The 14122-nt window shown below is 51.7% G+C and overlaps 1 protein-coding gene across 2 annotated transcripts in view; it reads right to left on the reverse strand.

Moving 5' to 3' along the window:
• The window catches only part of TBC1D22A (TBC1 domain family member 22A), a 316479-nt gene that overhangs the window by 119954 nt on the left and 182403 nt on the right, over positions 1 to 14122 (reverse strand). For both annotated transcript variants that reach the window (XM_045779679.2, XM_045779681.2), the window contains exon 10: positions 6197 to 6272. In XM_045779679.2, coding sequence (XP_045635635.1) covers positions 6197 to 6272 — 76 coding nt within the window. The remainder of the gene's footprint in view (positions 1 to 6196; positions 6273 to 14122) is intronic.

A 14122-nucleotide genomic window follows, 5' to 3' on the forward strand; every position in this document is an offset into this window, starting at 1 on the left:
GGACTTGGGAAAAATCAGCACAGCATCCAACCTGCAAAACCATCCCAATCAACCCCTACTGTCCGGTACAGGCAGACTTGCTTGCGCAGCACACCTGTGCGCGCACACCCGTGCATGCACTAAGACACACCTGCGCGCACACACACACCTGCGTGCGCACACACCTGCACGCACACGCACCTGCGTGCGCACACCTGCACGCGCACACACCTGTGCACACACGCACCTGCGTGCACTAAGACACGCCTGCACGCACACACCGGCACACACACGCACCTGCGTGCACTAAGACACACCTGCACGCACACACCGGCACACACACGCACCTCCGTGCACTAAGACACACCTACGCACACACACACCTGTGCACACACACCTGTGCACACGCACACCTGCATGCACTAAGACACACCTGCACACACACCTGCGTGCGCACACCTGCATGTGCACACCTGTGCACACACACGCACCTGCACGCACTAAGACACACCTGCACACACACCTGCACGCACTAAGACACACCTGCACACGCGCACACCTGTGCGCACACACGCACCTGCACGCACTAAGACACACCTGCACACGCGCACACCTGTGCTCACACACACCTGTGCGCACTAAGACACACCTGCGCACGCGCACACCTGTGCTCACGCACACCTGCGCACACTAAGACACACCTGCGCGCATGCACACACCTGCACTCGCACACATACCTGCGCTCACACACACCTGCATGCACACACACCTGCGCATGCACACACACCTGCGTAGGTCCTCCAGGCTTCAGAGGAGCTGCCGAGGGCCAGCCCGACAGCAGCCCCCAGGCCAACTGAGGCTCCTGGCGTGTGTGAGCACAATGAGAGGCGCACGGCAGGCAGCAGAGGGTTTCCGGGCCACAGGCAGGACAACGCGATGCCTCTGTCATGTGCACCCACAGTCACCGTGATGACGGGTGGTTGCAGAGAATCCACTGATGCTGGTATGGATTTCTGTGAACCATGGCTCTATGCACAGCCTCTCCCAGAAAGACTGTGGCCACGGGCAAGGGACAGGGAACTCAAGAGGCTGCTCCACAGGCTAGAGGACGGTGAGCCACACCAAACCCCAGGGGCGATCTAGTTTTCCCCAAGATCGAAGAAGAAATGACATCTGGTAGCAGATTAAGAAATCAAATAAATGTATCAGCAAAATTTAAAAAGCCCAAGGTTGCCTTTTGGATAAAAGATAGGCTCCCTAACTCAAGCCTGAGATCCACCCTCCGTGCACCGCCGCCGTCCCGTCAAATCCGCTCTCTCACCTGGAACACACAACACCTGCCCCCAGTCTGCCGGTGCCCAGACTCAATCCTTCAGTCTCCCCACTTGCACCTGGCTGGCCCCAAGGAAACATCTCAGGTCCCCTGGCGGGGAGGGGCCTGCTGGAGGCTGACTGGTCACGGCAGAACTCGTCTGCTCAGGAAGCTGCTTACTCTGCTCTAGGGCCAATACAAAGCACTGTTTGGCAGGAAGGAGAAGTCCCTATCCCTAAGGGAACGCACACGGCCAAAAAAAAATGTGACCCAAGAATTCAGCTCGAATAGTACAAGTAACTGTTAGAAATGGGTGTCTGCTAAGGTCTTAGTGGCCACTCATCCAGGAAATCCCAAATCCTTTCTGATTTCCCAGGAGCCAGTGCTCTGATCCAGCAGACCACAGATGTGCTGTCAGTCTTTTCCCATTCTGGGCGGGATTCTGTCTTCCTGGGATGGTTCTATCTGGTTTTATTCCTCCTTAGATACCCACATACCGTCTCCCCTTTTCCACAGGCTTTTTGCACCTAACCCTCCCCAAGGGCTGGGGATGGATGCTGATTTGCCTACTTACAAGGGATTTGGTTCATAGTAATTACTGTCCCTACTTACGCTGCAAAAGTAGGCTGTGTGTGCTTTTATTTGCTTCCCTTCTCAATCTGCAGTTTCTTAAACGGAATGCAAACAATGCAGATTTCGGTGGCCTCGTGCAATTCCGAGTTCATTCCAGACAGGCGTTCTTGCAGGATGTAGACCCTACAGTGAGTTATATTCTTGTGGCATGCTGAAGACACGTTCTCATCTTTATGTTGAGAAGTCAGTTCTCAAATAGCTGTTCTTAGAGAATAATTTTTTCCTCCAGCTGCTTCAAGACTTTGTTTTTAGTGTAATTAAACTTCATAAGGATGTGCTCACATACAGTTTTCCCATTAGTAATTCTCCTCTGGACCCAATGGTCTCTTGAATCTCCGAGTTGGTACATCTCAGGACTTTTGGAAAACAACTCCATCATTACCTCTCCAAATTCTCACTCCTTCTCTCTCTTCTCCTCCTGCGACTCCAAACAAATACACATTAGGCTTCCTGACCACACCCTTCCACATTCCTACTCTCCAGGTTTCATCACGGCTATTTCCTTCCAACCATCTTCCAGGTCACTCGTGTTCTCTTTAGCTGCATCTAACCACCATGTTTTTAATTTGGTTAACATATTTTTCAATTCCAGAAATTCTATTTGGTCATTTTTTCAAATCTCTTCTATAAAATTATACAGTTTCCTTTTCCCCTGCAAACATATTCAAGATTATCTGTTTTTATTTCTTCATACGGAGTTAAGGATAATGGTTTCCTGGTATGTGCCTAACAATTACAAAAGCACAACATTCTGTGGGCTAGTTTCTGTTATCTGTTGTTTCTGTTTGGTTTACTTAGGGAGTTTCGAATGGGTGACAAGCTTTGACTGTACGCAGATCATTTTATTTGAAAAATGTACATGTCTGTAGAAACAATTTTAGTTCTGGTGACCTCCTCCAGAAACAATTTTGCTTGGCGTGTCCCAAGCACTGTGAGTGCTCCAGTAGAAAAGTCCCATAACTAAGGTTCAAACAACCCTTGTCCTCCCAGGTGACGTGAACCAAGATTACAAGACTGTATGAAGGCTGTCTCATTCCAGTTTTCCCTGATGGTCACTCTGCTTGGTCCCAGGAAGTTTATGGGCATTCTCTGTCCGGGGTAGCGAAACCCATTCATTCCAGGAGACTCAAAACAACAACTTACGTTGGAATTCTTTTTTCCAGATGAGCAGATGCCCTTAGAAGAACAGCAGTTAGTGCTGGGCTCATCTCTCTGAGCCCCAACCTTCTCCTAGAATGTAGCCAGGGAGGTTTGTCTTTTTGATAGCTCAGTGATTTTAAAAAGAAATGTGTTTCCTTTTTCTTTCTTTCATTTTTTTCTTTTCTTTTTTTCCCCCCTGTTTTTTACTAGCTTTGAAATGAATCCTCTCAAGTTTTTTAGGGGTGTTCAGTGGGCAGCGTGGGTGGAATCATCAGACCCAACACCACCGGAAGTGAGGCCCATCTACTCTCACCTTTGTCCTCCATTCTGAGTTAAGTGGCTCAAGTCTTCACCTCTCATTCTGAGGGAAGTCCTACCGCTTGGCCCCCACACACCACAGGGGATTCCCCTGGGTTCTCCTGAGCCACCTTAGCTCTCCTGAGACACATCATCACCCCTGCCCAGCACACCGCCTCCTGGGCTACTGCCATCTTGCACTCCACATGGCACCACTACAGACACACCTGTCTCTCCTCAAGAAGGGCATCTTCCTGTCTACATAACATACCTTCACAGAGGGTTTAAGGGTAGCAGAGAGGGGGTACAACACCACTCTAAACAGAAAACCACTTAAACGTGCTTTTGAGAAATTCTTTAGTCAACCCTCCCCACCACAAAATAAGACGGTGATGCTGTCTCTCTTCTGGTCTTCCCCTCACCTCCTCACCGTGCTTTCTTCTGTGCCCCCCCAAGACCTCTGTCCTCCTCCACCTCGTCATTCTGTTCTTCACAACACAACTGCTGGGGCTCCAGGCTTCCTTTAACTTTACGGAGCAATTCAGCTCTTTCCGACACTAGTCCTTTCTGGGCCATGCCCATAAAACCTCACCTTCCTTTTTTCTTTTAACTTCTTTCAGTGTATTTAAACTTAAAAAAAAAAAATTCACCCATTTCTCCACCCCACCCCCACCCCCCGCAGCCCCCACCTCTTGCAACCACCAATCCATTCCTCACATCTACGATATTTTAGGTGGGTTTTCCTTTAAGATTGCGTATATAAGAGAGCTCATACAGGATCTGTCTCTCTCTGTCCGACTTATTTCCCTTAGCATAATGCTCTCGAGGTGCCAAAGAGCTCTGAAATAAGTGCTGTCCTTCCCCTAAAATGCAGAAATGAGGCAGTGGGGGTTTTTAAAGCACTTTTTCTTCCTAACATATCCTGCCCTTAATAAAATCTTTATAGTCCCTGCAAAAGTTCCTAGTCCACAACTGCTCTAAGAGGTGAGTGATGGAATGGGGGGAGGGTGAACTTCACGCAGCTGAGGCCTGCAGGTGCCTCTCCCAAGGGGCTGCTAAGGGGCCTGGGCACCCGCCAGCCAGAGAGTCCAAACTCTGTCCACTGTGTGCACTTCCTGCTTGGAAACCCTGGGTGTTTAAGGTTTCATGAGAAGAACAGTTACAAACTGGCTACAGCTTTCGCGTATTTTACCTATCTATTCTGTAAAAGAAGCTTCTCTGTTGTGAAGAACTGATCCTTTAAGCCAAACACTGCAGGACGAAAGTACCCTCCTCAGGAACCGCACTGAGAAATGTGATTTACGAAAAAGCACAGCTTGGGTTGGGATTCCTTTGGTCGCTGTGGCTGCTCTTTTAAACAATCATCCAGCAAATCTGCAATGTGCTTCTTTCCAAACCATAGCACCAGAGAAATCAACTCAAGTATTTCCCCAACCGTAGCACTGGAGCAAGTGAGCACTAACCAGGACTCACTAACCTCCACGAAAATATAAAGTATGCCTTCTAAGGGACACGAGGGGAAGAGAAGAACCTGCCCAGGGAGTGTAATTCACATCTACCGCAGACCACTGCTCCGCGAGCTGAGACCGGGGAAGCTGTGAAGCTGCTAGTGGGGAAACCCAGCCACGTCCCGAGGTCTCACTGCGAAGCTAACCATACGCACAGTGACATAAGCAGGGAACAGCACTTTGAGTAGACAGGTTGGAAAGCAGCTAAATATACTGAATCAAATAGAGTACTACTGGAAGAACCGTGAAAAACCTCACCGTATGGAAATTAGGTAATAACCATTAGATACATAGTCGAAAATCAGACTCAATCAAGGAACAAAATGGAGTTTATAATTTGTACAACTCCATTTTATAATGTCATTCGATAGTTCCCCAAACCAAGTGCCTTTCTGGGGCAGATTATTACCATTTCAGTTTGCTGCTGCGAGTGGCACAGCAAGGGGAGAGGCACCGTAACGCCGGGGAGGCGGAGGCAGCACCGGAACGCACACCCCTGCATCCACATTGGAAGCAAAGCACAATTTCTCTGTACATTCAGCGAAATCACCTGCCGAGCTCACATGAGGCTCTTTGTGAAAAGAACCTTTCTCTTCTCTGTACCTCACCGCTGACCGGCTGGTGCCACAAATCTACGCATGGTTCTGCTCGGTATCATTTCGTTAATGCTCCGCTCATTAATGTAACAAACTATCAGGAGAATATGCTTGGAATGGGCAGGCATTATCTCCCAACTTTCATTTAATTAAACTCTGCTATTGCAGTATGACAGTCAGCACATCATAGGGGAAATTATTTTAAGAATGAAGGTAGAAAGTATTTCAAAGCCCCCACTTAAATATGAAAGCATAATCTAAAACGGCCGAGCACACACTATCATTTTTCTGTGATATTAAAGATGTTACTTCCAGACTTGGTAATTAATTGGATTCCGTGGAGAAGTTATGCCGGCATCCTTGACAGCATAATGATGCACAAAGGCAGGGAACACAGTGCCAAAGGACAGCCATAAACAACCATGCTGTCGCCCAGATTATGACAATCATTGGGCTTAATAAGGAGTGAGAGCTGCCCGCTTCTGGGGCACACTCATTACTCCCTGCAAAGTGCCTGCACTGAATTCCGATTATGTCGCCTTAATAAAAAGGAAGGGGAGAGTCTTGTGCTCCAGGGGGCTGACCAGAAGAGTGCACGGCCCTGCCCTGCGGGAGCCAGGACCCACAGGCTGAGTGAGGGCAGCATCCTGCCAGGGTGAGGGCAAGTCCGGGGCCTCCCACTGCCTCCTCCCGGACCCTCAGGGAGATGGCTGCTCGGGAAGCAGGCTTACCGTCAATCCGGCTCACGAGCTCTTCCAACATTTTCACCTTCATTTGAATCCCAGGTTGGGCAAAGGTATAGTTGTCCTAAGAGAAAAATAACAAATATCATGTGAGCAGAAAATAAGACACACCTTCCAAAGGAGAAGAAGGAAGTCGGCACAAAGGTGAGCAGTTTCACAGCAGAACGAATTCACCAACTGATCCGTGCACGGGGCACCAGGCTGTCACAACGGCAGGTCCGCAGCACAATCCCGTCGGGGGTCAGGTCCGGCCCTGCCCGACGTCAGAGGGCGAGCACACCTGACTAGGGGAGCATTTACTGGGACACCTCTTTATGTAAATGCAGATATTTACATTTACATTGGAACAAATGGGCGTGGGCACGGGCAGCTCCTTGAGAAGTGTGTGCTGGAAGCAGCTGCCAGGCCCCCGCATGGGCAGCGGGCACGCGCCAGTGCCAGACGAGCGGATGCGGAACGGCGCCCAGGCCCAGTGCTGATGGGGCCGGCATCCCGCCCACTGTCCCAGGGCGAATGACACGGCCGCTGCTCGAGTGAAGTGTGAACATGTGACCACTCTCGGTGAACCCAGGTGAAGGAGCTGATAAACTGAGACAGGAAAACCAGTGCAGGCGTCAAGTGGGACAAGTCCTCGGTAAAACAGATCCAGAAAAGGAGCCCAGCTCTGCTACTCGGGTGCGCGGCCTCAGCAAGCAACGTCACCTCTCTGGGCTCCCGTTGGTCATCCACACCGTGACAATAATGCTGCCTTCTGGGTCTGCTCTGAGGCATCCAGGAAACCAGGCCAGGGGACCACGCTGGGGGGGCCCAGGAACAAAGGCGGGGCCTCAGCCAGGCTCCATCACCTTCAGCAGGGCCGCTGGGCTCCAAAGGCACAGGAGTCCACGCGGAGACACACATGCAAGGCAGAGACAGCCCCAAAGAGGTCTACGGCCTTAGCCCAGAGCCTGCAGAAGGCCACAAAGGTGCCAATCCACTGACCAAGGGGAATTATCCGGACTAGCCGAGGCCCACTGCAGTCCCGGGGTCCTGACAAGTCCACGGGAGCATGAGAAGGACTCGACCTGCCGCAGCAGCGTTGAAGATGGAGGAAGGAGCCACGAGGCAAGGGACGCGGGCTGGGAAAAGGTCAGGCTGTGAGATCTCCCTGGAGCCTCCAGCCCACACCTTGAGTTCGCCCACACAAGACACACATCAGAAGCCCGGCCTTCAGAACCAAGAGGCAATAAATAATCTGTGTTGTTTCCAGCCCCTAAGCCCATAGTGATTGTTACAGCAGCCACAGGAATACAGGAGGCTTTGGGGATGTTCTTCACTGGGGCCCCTAGGACCCACTAAGATAAAAGGACAAGAAGAGAATCTGGAGGAATCAATACCCCACAGCAACCCCTGTGGATCCCCGGACTCTACTGAGCACACAGGCCTCGGCCCCAGCAGCTCACGCAGACTCGTGCCGGGCCAGTGCCGGGACGGAATGGCTCGTCCTCAGGGAGCGACACCAGGCAGGTCGCACAAGCTGCACCAAGGACAGCGAGACCCCTGGCCTCTATAAGGTGTGGGTGACACGGGCGAGGCACAGGCAGCTGCAGCCCTGTGGCCTTGTAGATAGTGGGCAGCACTCCTGCTGCTGCCACGCACCACGGGCACTGTGGTGGGGAGAGGGGCCATCGTTCACGCAGGGACAGCTTCTGGGCAGCCGCCCCACATCTCGGCCTGCATTCAGGGCCCCAGGGAAGTAGAGGGCAAGTCCAGACCGGACACGAATAGTCCCAGACAGTCGACCGTACAGACACCTCTGTGAGCAAGGGGCCGTGCCCACAAAACTCAGAGTCCAAACCTGGAGGGGACAGAGCAACTGGCGGCACAGGCCGCGGCCCTTGGGAGGCCCCGGAGATGGGCAATAGCACCTAGAGCCGCCATCCAGAATCCGCGAGGGGGGTTCCAGGTGAAACACGGCAGGGCTGAGGTCAGCGTGGAGCAGCTCAGGAGGCCAGACTCAGATGTGGGGGTCCGCGCCCCCCGCCCCTGTACAGTCAGCGCTGCGTTCCCCGCGTGCACGCACACCCACCACCACACAGGCACACCCACAGCCCGAGCTGGAGCAGGAGCGGCAGCCGCTGGGGCACAGAACTAAAATCTCCTACGGGGCAGCGAGGAACTTCCGCAGTCGTGGAACATGGACAGTCAGCCCTGCCCCCTCGCTGAGCGATCTCCCCCAAGTGGATCTGGAGTGACAGGTCCTGGGTTCCAAGCCGTGGTGTCTCTGCCAGCGCAAAACCAAGAGGAGCTGCGGGCACCGACCTCACCCGGGGCGACGCCAAGGCACAAAGGATGGCGCTCCCGGGGTGACGTCACAGGGCCTGGCGTGACCGTCTCCTAGACCCGGTGACAGGCCTGCCGGTCCTGCTAAACCCTGAGCTCTGGAGGAGGGAGTCGGGGCCTCGCGTTTAATGGGCAGGACCTCAGCGCCTGCCGGAGCCGTGTGTGTGTCTGTTAAGGACACACTATAAGCTTTCATGTATCTGAACTTTAACGGGGTAAGAAATTTGGGTTTTGGACTTGAGCTTGCCAGGGTTAGCCTCTGACACTTCATTTCTCCCTGGAAATTGGATAACAGAAGGAGATTTATATTCAAATATGGAGCATACTGCCTTGTTGGAAGTTTATACACTATCGCTTAACCTCACAGCAGAATTTCTGATGAGCCAGGTTGAACAATATACCTGGATATAATTCAGGATGGGAAATACGCTGCAGCCTTGGGCAGAGGCCTTGCAGGTTGTTTAATTAATGTTCAGTTCTGATAAATTCCAGAGCCATCAGGGGTGCATTCTAACACCCTCCCCTGGTGGACCCAGGAGAACAAAGAGGCGAGGGCTTCACTGGCAGTGGGTTCATCCTAATGGGCTATGGATCTCCTCCTGTCCCTCTCCAAGGGGATTCAGTTGGCGCCACTCCTGGACCTTCTCTATCCCCACGATACGTGCCACAAGAAGGCCACTTACCAATTGCTTAAGCTGGCAGAACAGACAGGCCATGGGCTCAGCCCTCCTTCCACCTGTCAGAGCCAGCTACGCCCCCGGGCAAGCTGCTCCCCTCAAAAGCCATGCTGCACACGAGGGCGGCCTGCTCTGCCCCAGCGCTGGCTCTGATGGGGTGGGTAAGCCCGAGTAATCCTGGGATTCGGTCAGCCGGTTTATTCGGCTCTCACACTAAGATAGGATTTCAAGATTCTCATTTAGAAGAAATAAAAGTTATTCTTCAGTCTCCATCTGCCACTATTTTGTTTTATTTCTCAATTTGTTCAAAACCCAGGTAGGGAAGATAGGTTTTCTTGGAAATCCAACAATGAGAAAAGAATAACACCTGAGAGCCTTCAAAATCTGAGGGGGAAAAAAAACAAAAACAAAAACAAAACAAAACAAAACAAAAAACAACCCTCTGTGTTTTGAAAGGACCAGAAGAGACTGATGGACGGGCTGTGGCCTTGGCATTCTGGACTTGGGTCCCAGGCAAAGACCAGCCTTCAGACAGGCTCCAACCCAGATGATAAGATGGGGCTTAGCGGGCAGAGCCCAGAGAGGCAGGGCACAGTGGTCAGCGGAGGGAGCCCAGGCCGTGGGTGGCCCTGCTCAGTGGCCAGGAAGGCTTTGAAGGGCACATCAAGGACATTCCAGAGCCAGAAAGCTGAGTGAGAAGGTGTAAGGGGGAAAGAACATTCTGTGGCCCCAGCACCAGCCCCTCTGAGAGACACGTGGTACTCAGGCCCTCCCTTCGGGGGGGGGGGGGGCAGTGCCTGTGGCCCAGCAAGATCCCGCCAGCACAGCACCTCCCACGGGTTCTGCCTGCTCAAGGCCAGGACACCAGATGTATGCCTAGGCCACCGCCCCCAGCACCCCGACCAAACACGCACCTGCACACACACCTGGCACAGAGAACACACCTGCTACACAAAGCTGTGAATGGGCGCAGAATACTACACATTTATGGACATACTAACAGTAATAATATCACCCCTTCTGAAAAAGTAAACATTCATATCCTTTCTAATTGAGATTTGATTTTATGTCTTTAAAAAAGAATACGCTATACGGAACTTACGAGTCAGAGGAAGAAAGGTCTGAGGAATACAGTGACCTTTGGGGACTGTTTTACAGAAGGTAAAGTCTGTATTCGCAGAAACCAAAGCACGCACACGGCCAGCCTCACATCTGCTGCCACCCCACCTCACACTTCGGCAAAAACAAACAGCACTTTCATGCTCTTCGGGAGAAAAGCAGAATAACATTTTCTGAAGGAGCACTGCAGAGACGAGCTGAAAATTAAATTCACGGGCTGAGCTGGAGGCCCCACAGCCTCCGCCAGCTACAGCACGCAGCTCCGGGAGCCCCTGTGACAAGCGGCTGTGCCCCCAACCAGAGACCCCCGCCTCCTGGCCTCCCTCCCTGGAACATGGTTCCTTCCTGTGCTGAACCTATCTCTGGAACAGCTCAGCAAGTCCTTTTCGCAATCAATGGCCTAAAAGACCTCTGCGTCCATCATCTCTTACAGGTGCCCCCAGGCCCCGTGCACAGCCCTGGACAAAGTGCCCCACGGGGTCCCAGAAGCGCAGACGTCAGAGAGCAGAACCTGCTGCCACAGCTGCACTCAGTGTCACCCAACAGGACATCACCCCGGCGACTGCAAGTAATGCAGCCGTCCAGTCCGTGGCAGAATGGGGTCAGACTGGGAGCTCTTTCCTCTCCCCAAGAACCACTTACTGCATCCTCCCGTGGGCCATGTGACATGCTGAGTCCTGGCAGAGATGGCCCACAGAAGAGCAGGTCTGGGACTGCTGTCCTCAGGCAGGCTCGTGTGCAAGGCCAGCCCTCCCTCAGCTGGCACTGGAGACCCAAGAGTTCAGGAGCGTTCCCATCATTCCCAAACAAATAAGAATGCTTCACTGGGCCTCAACCAACAGTGTGGCCTATGCTGAACTGCTTTCCTTCTGGGAGTCTGGAATTTTGGAAAGTGCCAGGCAGAGTGTGTCGAGGTGACAAGCTCTCCATAGAACCCAGGCACAGAGTCTCTAACGAGCTCTCAGGTGGACATTTCACACCTGCTGTCATGACTCACCGCTGGCGACGTGACATGTGTCCCGTGTGCCTCCACCAAGACAGAACATGCAGGAGTTTACCCCTGCTTTCCTCTGGGCCTCCCCACTTGGCTGGTTCTGCTTCGTGTGCTGGTACTAGAATGAATCATAGCTGTGAGTACAACTATATACTGATTCTCCAGGGGCACTGAACCTTGGGCTGGTCTTTGGGTACCCCACACAGTCGGGGAGAAAAACCAAGGGCCCTTGTGTTCACAGAGAGACCAGTTAAACAAATGTTCATCACGCAAGCCACACAAGTACATGGGAAGGGCTCACTGTGATGTGGGAAGCCCCGCCTGCCCTCACAGCACAGAACAGGGAGCCCCACCTGGAGACCAGGCTGAGGATATGAAGCCTGAGTGGAGAGGCAGAAAGAAGGGAGCAGTGCGCAGAACAGCCGTGGCAGCAGCCCATAGCAGGGCATCTCCCAGGAGGGGAATGCAGGCCAGGACAGCTGGAGGGGCAGCAAGGAGGCTGGGGTAAGGTGGGAGAAGACCATTCTGAGGCTGGGAGACCAACTGGGAGGGAAGGGTAAGACCAGAGCACAGCCATGGAATGAAGGTACCGATGTGAAGATGGGGAGTCACCACGCTTACAAGATGTGCATTCAGAGAGGATGCCTCTGGCCGCAAGGCACAGAGTAACAGAGGAGCAAAGAGGATGCAGGGGAGTCAGCTGCCAGACCGATGCCCTAATCCAGGTCAAATGACCAGGAGAGCCTCCCACCAAAGACACAGGTGGCCCAAAATTATCCAAACCACTTTCAACGACCTATATTACTGGTTGGGTTTCTGAACTTGAACATAGGGCTCTTCATTTATTCCTATTAGCTCGTTCACTTGATTGGTTCTCGGGTGGCATTCCAGGCAGCTGAACTCATTCTGAATCTTGATTATGTCATCTATCACATTAGCTGTCCCTCCAAGCTTAGAGGCACTGGTTACACTTACACCCTCAATGTCTTCATTATAGTCTCGGGGAAGAGGGGGAAGGACGAGGACAAGGACAGAGCTCCACGGCATGTTTCTCAGAAACCACGCTCAGGTGGAGGAGTGTCGTAACAATATATCGAGCCAACTCCTCACTTCCTTAGTGCAAGCTTCATTTCTCTGATCTCCCGTCTTCTCGTCTGTGAGACAGGAATGGCCGCTTCACGAGGCACTAGGGGGTGTTAAATGAGTCGCTATACCCAAGAACCTGGAACCTCCCTCCCAGTGCCCGCCTTCCATGGTGACACGGGTCACAGGATAGCAGCGAAGATGGAGGCTCCCCCCAGCCCTGATGTAGCACCCAGTGCTCCCACTGTCAGCCACTGCGACAATGGGGACGATGCTAAAAGCCTGTTTTCAGCCACTACCAGGGGTTGTCAAGGGTCTCAGGGGAAGACAGGATGGACGGGTAGAGCTGTAAGGCACTGAAACGACCCTGAGCGACTGTAACGGGGGAAATAATCTGTCCAAACCCAGAGACGGGCTAAGGCCAAGAGAGAACCCTCGTGTCAACTCTGGGCTCTAGCTAGTAGTAACAGACCAACGCTGGCTCCCACTTGTACCAGACGCACCGCACTGACGCGAGACGCTGGTAAGAGGAGGAGCCGCGTCCGTAAGGACCTGGGAGGGAGTCTGCGGAGACCATATCTTCTACTGAGTATTTCTACACACCTAAAACTGCTCTAAAAACGAAGCCCATTAATTTTTAAAATTACTCAATTCATCCAAAAGAACGTGGGGGGGGAGGATTAAAAAAAAGATAAAATAAATATAAAATAAATACCAGGGTGGCAGCCTAAGCCCCAGCCCTACAAATAATGACACTGGAAACCTATGAATGTGTATGAACCAAACACACTTAAAAAAATAAAGCAAAATCCAACTGTAAGCTCTCTACAAGAAACGCGCAGTAAACAAGACACCCACAGATGGGAAGCAAAGGGACAGAAAAAGATGCACCAAGACTAAGCCAAGGGAGGTGCAATGGCTACATTAATATCCAATGAACGGAAATCCAGAACAGGAAACATGACCAGAAATAATGAGGAGTATTTCACAACAATAAATAGAAATAACGAACATATAAATTCATCAAGAAAACCTAAAAGCTAATCCTACATGTGTGTGTCTAATAAATGAGATTCAGATTATGCGAAGCAAGACCTGACGAAACTAAAAGAGACAAATCAACCATTATAATTAGAAATTTCAAAAGTCCTCACTCAGTAGCTGATAGAAAAAGGACACAGGAAATCAGTAAAAGCAGAGAAGACTGGACTAACACTATCAACCAACCTGACCTGACTGACATTTATGACAATCTCCCCCAACAAAGCAAACCAGACATTCTTTCCAAGGACACATGAGATACTCACCAAGACAGACCATGTGACAGATCTCAGAACAAATATCACTAAGTTTAATTACCAGTGTTAGGAAGGGAAGACATCACTGTAGTTCCTACAGACATTAAAAGAATAAAAGAGTATTATGAACAACAGTATGCCAGTAAATTAGACAACTTGTTTAAAATGACCAAATCCCTTCAAAGTCAAACTGACAAGAGGGGCACCTGGGTGGCTCAGTCAGTTAACCGTCTGCCTTCGGCTCAGGTCATAATCCTGGGGTCCTGGGATCGAGCCCCACATCAGGCTCCCTGCTCAATGGGGAGCCTGCTTCTCCCTCTCCCTCTGCCCCTTCCCCATTCATGCTCTCTCTCCCTCTCCCTCTGCCTGCCGCTATGCCTACTTATGCTCTCTTGTGCGCTCTCTCTCTCAAATAAATAAA

This window comes from Ursus americanus, chromosome 17 (assembly GCF_024610735.1).
Source record: "Ursus americanus isolate L20-20 chromosome 17, mUrsAme1.1.p, whole genome shotgun sequence".
NCBI lineage: Eukaryota > Metazoa > Chordata > Mammalia > Carnivora > Ursidae > Ursus > Ursus americanus.